Source organism: Setaria italica, chromosome II (genome assembly GCF_000263155.2).
Source record: "Setaria italica strain Yugu1 chromosome II, Setaria_italica_v2.0, whole genome shotgun sequence".
Classification (NCBI taxonomy): Eukaryota; Viridiplantae; Streptophyta; class Magnoliopsida; order Poales; family Poaceae; genus Setaria; species Setaria italica.
In genome coordinates, this window is record NC_028451.1 from 8,890,401 (window position 1) to 8,901,971 (window position 11,571).

The window sequence follows — 11,571 nt, forward strand, 5'->3', positions numbered from 1 at the left end:
CAGGGCTCGCCCGCTACGCACTGACTCTAGGTCCACATTCTCCTACCCCTCTCAAGGTTGTGCAACTAACTCGTGTCGACAAGGTCCTAGCATGCGAAACTTAGGCAACCTTGCGTTCGCCCCTCTACAAGCTCGAGATCCGCTCTCAGAAAAGTGCTGGACAGGCAAGGCTAGGCGGTTAGCGGCAACAAGCCTAGGCCACACGGTGTCCTATCAAACATACCAAGAGAGGGAAGGAGTTTTGCTTTTACATAAGTTAATCAACAAGTTTTCTTGTCCCACGACACATATTAATTCATTTTACAGTTTTTTCATTACAGGTCTAGCTCCTTAACTATGTTGGATCCACAGCTTGTTGATATTGCTCGGCCAGCTCCGGGAGGTTACCAACATCAAAGTCCTCGGTAACACCCGTTCCGACGTGCTCCACAGCCAGCCGGGGGAAGCGCATCTTCAAAAGCTCCATGACATTCTTCGCGCACTCCACGGTGGGCTCCTTCATCAAGGCCTTCAGCCGACTTGGCGCATTCTTTGACTCGGCCACGAACCAAGCTAAGTCATATATTCAATTAAATATTTTACAACTTCCGTATATCTCTACACGCCTCAATTCTCCTATGTCTCCGTGACTTTCGCCGACCACCCTGGTCGCGCCTCCGACTGCTTATACAGCTTGGTCCGTCCACTACACGGGCAATCGGGGGTTGCACCCTATGAGTGCCCAATGCACGCTCTTTACTTTTCCGAACAGTTCCAACTGCTTTGCGGCTTGTCTATCTCTCTTAACGTTTGCTAAAGTACTTCGGTAGCACACACTTTAATCCATGAAACCTCAACTCATCTTGTGATACCCCATCTACAAGCTCGAGATCCGCTCTCAGCAAACTGCTGGCTAAGTAAGGCTAGGTGCTTAAATGTAACAAGCTAACTACCCGAGAAAATTACATGACCCACAAGAGCAGGACGTGCAAGGATTTACTTTTAAGCTGATAAAACATTGAGTTATTCAATTATTAAATGCTCTACATTAAGCTACATAATGTTTGTATTGTCCTTTTACAGCTCTGGAACTACTCAGCGCGCCTCCCATTGCCGGGCCGACCTCTCTGGCTCGGGGCGGGAGGCGACTCGGCATGCCTTCCATTACCCGGCTGACCTCTCTGGCTTGGGGTGGTAGGTGACTCGGCGTGCTTTCGTAGCTCAGCCAGCTCCCAGGCTTAGGGGTTGAGCGCTACAGACGACTCGGCGTGCCTCCCATTTCCTGGCTGACCTCTCTAGCTCAGGGCGGTAGGCGACTTGGAGTGCTTCCACGGCTCGTCCGACTCCCAGGCTCGGGGGCTGGGCACCATAAACGACTCGGTGTGCTTCCTGCCACCCGGCCAACTTCCCAGGCTCGAGGGCTGGGAGGAAGAGGCAACTTGGAGTGCTTCCGCAGCTCATCCGGCTTCTAGGCTCGAGGGCTGGGTGCCACAGACGACTCAACGTGCCTCCATGGCTCCACTAGTCCTCGCGCTCAGGATCTGGGCGCCTGCTTCAGGTCGGCGTGCCTCCACGTCTCCGCCAGTCCTCGCGCTCGGGGGCTGGGTGCTTATTTCAAGTCAGCGCGCCTCCGTGGCTCCACCAGTCCTCGCGCTCAGGGGCTGGGCGCATATCTCAAGTTGGCGTGCATCCGTGGCTCCACCAGTCCTCGCGTTTAAGGGTTGGGTGCCTACTTCAGGTCGGCATGCCTCCGTGGCTCCACCACTCCTCACGCTTGGGGGCTAGGCGCCTATTTCAGGTCGGTGTGCCTCTGCAGCTCCACCAGTCCTCGCACTCGGAGGCTGGGCACTATATTTGGATCCCTTTTACGATGGAAACAATGTATCATTTTCTTGACTATTGGACCGATTACTTTAATCACTTCAATGCTCGGAGACTACTCCATATGCAGTGCGTCTTGCGAGCCCTCCATGTGCTTCCTTTCGATCTACATGATGACAGACATCCCAGAGCTCGGCAGTCACATAGCCATGCGCATTTGGTCATATGCCTGTGGAAGCTTCAATTTTTTTCCTTTTTGAGCACTGCGCAACCTCTCCATCACTATGATGACACAACAACTTCAGCCGAGTATATTACAAGCTTTGTTGCGCATCCGTCAAGCTCCTGTTTGACTCCACGTTACTCGGGGGTTTGAGGGATAAGGGTATCCACAGGTCCCAACCGACCAGGATACTGGTCGATCCTTACAGGTGGGCCCGCCCGACTACACTATGCGGGCCAAAGCATGAAGACGCGTAGAGCACAAACTAGAAGGCCGGGCGAATCAATTCAGCCCAGATATGACGAGATACTTGTTGTAAACCGACTCAGATTGCTTTCCATGTAACAGCCGACTAGGATTAGATCCTATCCGACTTGTAACCCTAGGTCGTCAGCCTATATAAGGCGGCCAGGGACGCCCCCTAGGGGTAATGAAACTCACCTCAACCCAACGGACATCAACTCTTCGCATCCCATACCAGCAATACAATCCACCACAACACAAGACGTAGGGTATTACTCTCCGAAGGGCCCGAACCTGTCTAAACCTTGCGTCCTTGTGTTACCATTCAAGATCTTGGTCTTACGATCTCCCCCACCTACAAATCTACCATCTGGGTAATCCACACATCTGGGTAACCCCTGGTGGATTGCCAGTCACTAAATCGGACAATATCTTATATACAAAACTTATATGAACACAATATATAAAAATTATGTGTTCGTAAGTAATGTATAGCATAAGCTTATGAACATACCTTATATATAAAAACTTATATGAACACAATTTATATTAAAAAGTTGTGTTGATAAATCATAAGTTATGTATGGGAAAATACTTGCAAAAAAATATGACACAACAATTAGATGTGGAAAAAAGTATGACATGAAGTTATGCGTAGAAACTTATGAATAAAAATTTGGAACACAGATTATTGGACGCAAAAAATTAGACAAAAATTGGATAAAAAAGAGAAAAAAAATGGAAGCCACGTGGACAGAATGGATGGAAATAAGATGCTGCTGGCGCGTGTCGGGAATTGAGCGCCGGGAGACTCGCTGACGCTCACACGTAGAATTAGCTTTGCGGGTCAGTATCCTTATTAGATAATTACTGACAGTTCAGTGTATGAAAACTATAGTTAATGAAACCACTGAAAAAAATACTGGTAGTTAAAGAATGAGATAACAAATAACCAGGTACTTCCTTTGACCCTTAAAAAATTTTAGTTCCTTATTTGATACCGAGTTCAACTTTCATTCCTTATACGACACTCTGTTGGATTTTCCGTTCGGAAACCGTTAAATACCCTGTAAAAAGATGATTTTGCCCCTATGAGCCCTACCACCCTTCTCCCTCCTCTCCTCCCCTTCTCCCTCCTATGCTCCACACCGCACGATCTCGCCGTGTGCGCCGGCGGCTGCCGGATCGGTGCGCCTCGCGGGGTCAAGGAACACCTCGTGGGCGTCAAAGCGGCTATGCCTCTGGAACAGGGACGCGCCGTCGGGGGCGGGCGAGGTCCGGATGTCGTGCGGCCGGAGCTTGCCCCTGGCGTCCACAACCACGCGACTGTCGAGCGAGAGCCGTGGCAGCCTCCACGACGGCGCAGCGCCGACCCCACCCACCCCGCCATCGCCGCCGTCGTCCTTGAGGTCTAGCGGTGTGAGCTGCAGCGACGGCCTTGGTGTGGCTAGCGGCATCATGTCCACCCATCACTGCCTCCACCTTCCAGCACTGTGCCGTCGTGCTGCTGTCCATCCACACGAGCGACTCCGGCGTCGCGAACGCGGCCGCGAGCTGCGACGCGAGGCTCTGGGCCGGGTCGAGCACGGCCAGCACGGCGGTGGCGCCCCTGGCCCAGTACACGTTGTCGTGCTGCGCGGAGCTAGAGACAGCGGCGACGCGGCGGAGGTCCACTCAAGGCTGCAGCCTGGCAAGGAGTAGGTCCAGGGCCTCGGCCCACGTGAGATGGCGGGGACACGATGCAGCCGTGCTTGGCGGGGTCCCGACGGACGCTGCCGTGGGTGCCGTAGTGTGGCAGGTCGGAGTCGAAGTGGACGGAGGTGGTGCTGTTTAGGATATGAGAGGTCCCACGTTCTAGGCAAAATAGTTTTTTCACGGGAAATTTAATGGTGATCGGATGGAAAATCGAACAGAGTGTCAATTTAGGAATGAAAGATGAAGTCAGTGTCAAATAAGGAAGAAAAAAATTTGAAGGATCAAAGAAGGAACAGATCATTTGTGTGCTGAAGTAAGGAGGTCCAACTGCCGGCACATGACCACTAGCCCTGCCAAAGCGTCGGCCGCGGCCAAAGTTTGCGGACGATTCGGCCGCCCCGATTTGGCCGGCCAGACGCGCAAAAATTAACTGCAAGAATCGTGGCATGCGAAATCTTTGCCAGCGTCCAAACGGTCCGCTCATCAGCAGTCAACGGCCAATTTTTGGCTTGGCTGGCAGAGGCACTCATCCAAACGCCCCCCAAGAAGTCTCGTCTGGCGTGATGGCATTTTGCCAAGAATCAAAGCACATTTCGTCTGAGCAAGTCAAATCCTTTTTCTGTGAAGTAAAGCGTGTCAAAGATTTCCCCAGAAGCTTGGTCAATCTCAAAACGTGAACAGCACATACTCAAGCATCGTCACACAGTGTGCTTCAATCGCATCGCGACAAATTTCACGAAAGCAAATAAATCTTGTCCATACACAATTCGCAAACAAAAGAATGAATTTTGGAGAAGGATACAAGTTTAAAATAAACACACATATTAAACCAATACGTCAACGAACTTTCCAAATTAAAATCGAGCCATCTCTAGCAATACTTATCGTCCGACTTGGCGAGCTTGCAGTCGACCTTCTGGAACACGACGGCCGTGGCCCCCGGCGTGACGAGCTGCAGCTTGAGCGGGCACGTCGCCTCGATCTTGCACTTGGTCTTGCGCAGCGTGTACTTGAACTTGCCGGTGACGGCGACCTCCACCTCGAACACCCCCGTGGCGTTCTCCTTCCTGAACTCGGCCTCGCCGGCGTTGCCCAGCGCGACGGCGCGGCCCTCGGAGCCGGAGGCGAGGCGGTACACCACCGTCTTCCTGGCGCCCAGCTTGCCGCCCTTGTCGGCGACCTGCACGCGCTCGAACGGCTGCCCGTCGAAGGTGTACGCCGCCTCCAGCGGCTTGTCGTGCTTGATGCCGATGGCCCAGTTGGGGTTGCGGACGGTCAGCGCCACCGTGAGGTTGTACGCGAGCGCCGTCGTCGCCGGCGGGGACGTCACCAGCGCGAAGCGGGTGAGGGAGGCGTCCTCGACGGTGATCTTGATGTGGCGGAGCGGCCCGCCGAAGATGATGATGATGAGGACCACGCCGGCCACGACGGCGAGGCCGATGACGACGGCGAGGAGGATGAGGCAGCCCTTGATGTCCTCCCGGACGCCGTAGGGGATGCAGCAGCAGAACCTGTCGCCGCAGTCATCGCAGCAGCCGCACATGGTTGAATGAGCTCGCCGGCGGCGATCGTCGTTGTAGCAAGTTTTCTTGCTTTAGACGATGATGTCGGAGGAGGAGGCTGTGATTGGAGTTGGCAACGGTTGAGTTGGGAATTTGAGGTCCAGCAATGCAAGGATGCATTTGGGAAGAAGCAAGTAAAGTATAATCTGCATAGCTGGCTGTGTTCTTGGTCTTCGTCTTTGTTTTAACTTTTTATACAGCTAGTTGGCGCAGGCCTTATGTGGACTGTGCAGCTTTTGTTTGTTTATTATTGCACATGGAGATGCCCAAGCGCGTTGGGCATATGAAAATACAATTGATTAGGAAATAAGACCATCATCTAGTTTTTCTTGGGTCACCGTCACACATTGGACGTAAGGTTAGGGTACCTCACGCTAAAGTTTAGCACATATCACATCGGATATTTGGATGCTAATTAAAAGTATTAAACATAGACTAATTACAAAACTAATTGCATAGATGGAGTTTAATTCACGAGACGAATCTATTAAGCCTAATTAGTCCATGATTTGACAATATAGTGCTACAGTAATTATTTGCTAATGATGGATTAATTAGGTTTAATAGATTCATCTCGCAAAATAGCATAGGGGTTCTACAATTAGTTTTAAAATTAGCTCATATTTAATCCTCCTAATTAGCATCCGAACATCCGATGTGATAGTGCTAACACCCTAGATAGCGTTCAGCGGCCGCAATTGCTAGCCATCAGCGCTGATGCGAAGAGGTAGCGGGTCGGACGTAGCAGGCTCGGACTTAGCGGTCGTGGTTTGATTTAGCGGGCCGCAATAGCAGGCCAAAATAGCACGTCGCAGGCCGCAATCGCGAGCCAGCCAAGCAACCCTAGCCCATTTAAACTCTCGGTCCCCAACTCCCATCGGACCCATCCTTATTCCTGACCATCAGGCCGCCGCCGCCACACTCCGTAGGGGCCATGCTCGACGATTTGCTGGCCGCTGCTTGCCGCGGAGCACACTCCGCCATGCTCGACAGAATCGACGGCCGCCGGCGAGCACGCTCCATCCAGGACTCCAGGCTGAATCAACGCACGCCAGAGCCTAGAAGTACGAGCTTCCCAAGTCCCAACTTTTGTATTAGCATGCTGCTGCTGCCCTGTTTCTTAGGACTTTCAATTTTTTTTTGTAGTTAGTATTTGCACAATGTCTTCAGCTGCATCAACAGCACATACAAGCCAATCAACATCAAGGAAGGATCCTGCTTGGGAGCATGCTTTACCCTTAATTGGAAAGGAAGCAAAAAATGAAGTTGGATGCAAATATTGCAAAAGTTACTTCAAGGGTGGAATAACTAGGTTTAAGAAGCACTTGGCTGGAGTTGAAGGACAGAGTGTTTCCTGCACACAAGTTCCTGATGATGTGAAAGAGAAGATTAAAGTAATGCTAGATGCACATGATGGCAAGAAGAATGCAAAATTGGAGAGAGAGTTGCAACTAAGGCAGCAGGTTGATGTGAATGGAAATGGCGATGAGGACTGTGTTGAAATGGAAAGAGTAGAAGCTGAAGCTCACGGAGAAGGAGGTTCATCAACTGCAGCAAGCGCACTAGTTCCTAAGAACTCGCATAACAAGGGACCAATGGACAGCTATTGCAAGCGTCCAGAGCAAGCTCATGCTATAGGAAAGCAAACTACAATGAATGAGCACTATAAAATCAAAGAAAGAGACAAAGTTTATGAGTATATCGCAGATTGGTTTTACCAGGCAGCAATTCCACTGAACACGGTTCGTCTTGATTCTTTTGATCTAATGCTAGAGGCTATTGGACAATTTGGCCCAGGATTAAAGAAACCATCTCCTTATCTGCTTGGAACTCCCTTATTGCATAAACATGTCGATATGGTGCAGGAGTATTTGCAAGTGCAAAAGGAGGCATGGTCTTCTACTGGGTGTTCTATTATGACAGGTGCATATATAGTGAAAATTTGGACCTAACAACTGTTTTTGCAAATTTTTGTGGGTGCATTAGCACCCCCTAATTTGACTATACCTTCGCTCCTATCCGAGCCCACGCGTAAGTGACACAGCTGCTACAGATGCAACTACAGAGGAGTCCGGTCGCATTTTAACCATAGTGTCAAAGCATCCAAGCACATGGAAAGGACGTTATCCTTACAGTGAACCTACGTATCCCATTTATCTTGTTTTTCCCCCGATGAAGAAGCAGGTACCTGCGCCATTATTGTGTCTTGTTGAAGGTGTCCTCTGTCCTACTGTAATCCCTTCGATCCATGGCTGGTCGTACTAGATTCTTCTACCAACAGTTCGGCAACGAAAATGTTCTGCAATTCCTTCGCCTCCTCCGAATTACATACAAAAATCAAAATTTCCATTCACATGCATCTTGTAGCGGCGGGAAACGCATTACACATAAACATCTCAAATCGATCAAGATGAATAATCAGCACCAAGGCTACCAAGCATGGCATAGATACGAGCAAGCAAACGCGAAGAGCAACAAAGAACGAAGTTGATGCAATTCAGCAAATTTAGCAGTACTTCTTGGGCTTGGCGAGCTTGCACTTGACCTTCTGGAACACGACGGCCTTCGTCCCCGGCGGCGCGAGCTGCAGCTTGAGCGGGCAGGTCGCGTCCAGGTCGCACTTGGTGAGGCGCCCCGTGTAGCTGAACTTGCCGGTGACCTTCACCTCCACCTCGAAGAACCCCGTTGCGTTCTGCTTCCTGAACTCGGCGGCGCCGGCGTTGCCCAGCGCCGGGACGGCGGCGCCGTTCGAGCTCACGGCGAGGTGGTACACCCTCGTCTTCCTGGGCCCCTGCTTGTCGCCCTTGCCGGCGAGCAGCACGCGGTCGAACGGCTGGCCGTCGAAGGTGCACGCCGCCTCGAGCTTCTTCCTGTTCTTGACGGTGATGGCCCAGTTCGGGTTGCGGACGGCGAGCGTCAGCGAGAGGTTGTACGCGAGCACCGCCGCCGCCGCCGGGGAGGAGGTCGTCGTCGTCTCCGCCAGGGCGAACCTTGTCAGCGACGCCTCCTCGACGGCGATGTCCACATGCCGGAGGACGCCGTAGGCGGCCACGAGGACGGCGATGATGCCGGCCGCGATGACGGCCGCGGTCCAGCTGGCGATGCAGCACTTCTTCCCCATCGCCACCTGTCGTCGGCGCGCCGGCGGCTGGGTGCCTGGGTGTTCTTGGTTTGGATGATTGGATCTTGGAGTAGGAGAGAAGGCCGTACTAGGTTCCAACCATGAAGGTGACGATGTGAGTGTGTAAAGGCAAGCCTAAAGGCTATGCATTTTCAGGGGAAGCCAGTAAACAGTAAACTATGGTTGGGGGTACCCATGCACATGGCGAAGCATTATATTAGAAGAGGTAAATAGAATCGTTGCTTACCGTAGTTAAATTTCCATTTGTTCAGGCTTTGTTATCGTCCAGTGTCATTAGCATACGAGACCATGCATGTGACTGACTGACACCACTCATGTCGCCTAGAAAGTCACCGTAACTTTGCTCTATTTCATATGGATTATGGTTATCAGCATGATGCTGTTGCTGTAGGAAATGGATTTATAAGACTGTAAACTCAGAAGGCTCTGCTCCCTCCGTCCCAAATTACTATTGGTTTTAGCTTTTTTTTCATTGGTGGAAAAGTGAGCATTAGTCCCGGTTGGATTTTAATCGGGACTAATCTTTCGAGATTAAAGACCCCTCTCTTTATTCCCAGGTAAGTATTTCATCGGGTACTAAATAAATCCTTTAGTCCTGGTTGGTACTACAAAACGAGACGAAACTAAAAGAGTTCAAAAGAATTTTAAAAAAAAGTGGGGCACCCCCATCCTACCTGCTCGCGCCGTTGCCCCAGCAGCTCTGCCTCAACCACCGTACCACCTTCTTGAGCTCCAACTCCACAGTAGAGACAATCAAATTAAGAGCGAGAAACAATTGACATTGAAGCAAGAACATGCTCATCTCATATGACCATCATAGAAGTAAGAACACAACCAATCAATTCGCACAAGATCTAATTCACAAACACATGAGTTCGATTTGATTCACAACACGCGGAGAATTCATCAGCGCAATCATGAATGAATCATTAACAAACAAATCATGCACCACTCACAAACGAAATATTCACTGGCTTCTCCTATCCACAAGCTGCCCCGCACGCGCGCCCACGTGGCCAGTGGCGGTCAGCGCCTTGGGGCCCGACTGGGGAGGGCCTGCGCGCCCGTGTCGCTGGCAGCCAGTGGCTAGGGGCGAGGAGGCCCCAGGCATAGGTGGCCAGCGGCCAGGGGCCGGGTCGGGGATGCCCCACGCGCCAGCGGCCAGAGGTCGGGTCGGGAGACCCCACATGCTCACGGCCGGTGGCCAAGGGTCGGCCGAGGATGCCCGGCGCGCTGACGGCCAGCGACCAGGGGGCCGACAGCAGCCAATGGAGGGAGGAGAGAGAGGATGAGAGGGAGGAGAGGAAGCAGTAGAGGGAGCGAGAGAGAGAGGCCGGTGGTGGGTTGGGAAAGGATAAGGAGCAGTGGGGGGAGTGAGGCTGGTGGGGTGGCGATGAGATAAGACCTGTGTGGAGAGAGAGTCTATCAGGGGAATAAAAAGAGAGAGGATGCAGTTCCGGTTGTTGGTTTTAACTGGGACTAAAAGGGCATTGAGGAACCACGAAATTTAGAACCGGGATTAATGCCTCTTTAGTCCTAGGTCTAAAGACAACCGAGACATATGTAGCTGGATGGAAAGTCGTTTCTATACTACCAATGTTTGATACATAATTTTTGATATGTATCTAGACATAAAAAATTATGTACCTAGAAAAATCAAAATTAATAATAATTTGGGACGGATGGAGTGCTATTGTAATAATTTGGGACGGATGGAGTATTATTGTAACGGGGAGTTAGGACACGGCACCAGTAAAAAAAAAAGAAACAGTCATGTGGACATTCCGAATCAAACCCGTCAATAGCATGCAGCCAAGTTCGACTTGTCGCGGGCGTGCATGTGACCACCTCGAGCGAAGGCCACGGCGGCCATGGTCCCCGGCGGCTTGAGAGGCGCCGGCTGCCCGGCTTCAGCGGGCGGAGCGCGCCGAGCTCGAACTTGGTGTTTTTTTTTTTAAAGGATTGCAAGACCTTCAGTTGACTGCTATTTCCTTTTAGCCTTCCCCATTGACCATTGTCTGGTACTACCAGTAACCAGTGTACCACAATGCATGCATGCGTGGAGTCAAGTCAACAACACCGGTACACAAGAGACAAGACGAGTAACCATGGCCACGCTTATCCTCTGCTAATATCTTCATTCCACATCCTCTGCTAATATCTTCATTCCACATCCTCTGCTAATATTCAGTTAATTTCGGTTGAAATCTCGTAATTTTAAAAGTTAGTGTTGGCATGCTTACAGCTGTGTGGATGTTCTAAAGGAAAACTAGATAAACCACCCTATTTGTCATATGTAGTTTGAGTTTCCCTTCCAAATTAAATGCGCACCTACTTAATTCTATTGTATAGCCAGTTTAGCCACCACCAACGTGCACATGCATAATCGATTAAGCTTGTGTTCCTTAATTTAGGACCGTTGATGTTTGTAAAAATTAGACACTTTTAGGATTTATTAAACTATTGTACGCAACTATTGCACGGAATCGTTTAAATTCTTTACGAAAATTTAAACTATTGCACGGAACGTTGCTACTTGAACAAGCGTAATCGAAGCATTTTTTAAACAAAATTGACTCAGGTAAACCCAGTCTGTCACGGCTCAACATCAGTGCAAACATAAGGAAATGGCCAAAGTATGTACACACTGGAGTGGTTCTCCCAACACAGTTAAGGCCCCGTTTTCTTCCACTGACTTATTTTTAGCACCCGTCACATCGAATGTTTAGATACTAATTAGGAGTATTAAACGTAGACTATTTACAAAACTCATTACATAAGATGAATCTAAACGGCGAGACGAATCTATTAAGCCTAATTAGTCCATGATTTGACAATGTGTTGCTACAGTAAACATTTGCTAATGATGGATTAATTAGGCTTAATAGATCGTCTCGCCGTTTAGA

The 11,571-nt window shown here is 50.3% G+C and overlaps 2 protein-coding genes across 2 annotated transcripts; both read right to left on the reverse strand.

Moving 5' to 3' along the window:
* Nucleotides 1–4,669: 4,669 nt before the first annotated feature.
* Nucleotides 4,670–5,779, reverse strand: LOC101776278. Its single transcript, XM_004955866.4, has one exon. The coding sequence runs from the start codon at nucleotides 5,502–5,504 to the stop codon at nucleotides 4,833–4,835; it is 672 nt and encodes a 223-aa protein (XP_004955923.1). The 5' UTR covers nucleotides 5,505–5,779; the 3' UTR covers nucleotides 4,670–4,832.
* Nucleotides 5,780–7,847: 2,068 nt separating this feature from the next.
* On the reverse strand, nucleotides 7,848–9,110 carry LOC101775871 (NDR1/HIN1-like protein 10). Its single transcript, XM_004955865.3, has one exon. It carries the CDS (start codon nucleotides 8,642–8,644, stop codon nucleotides 8,030–8,032), a length of 615 nt encoding a protein of 204 aa, XP_004955922.1. The 5' UTR covers nucleotides 8,645–9,110; the 3' UTR covers nucleotides 7,848–8,029.
* Nucleotides 9,111–11,571: the final 2,461 nt, after the last annotated feature.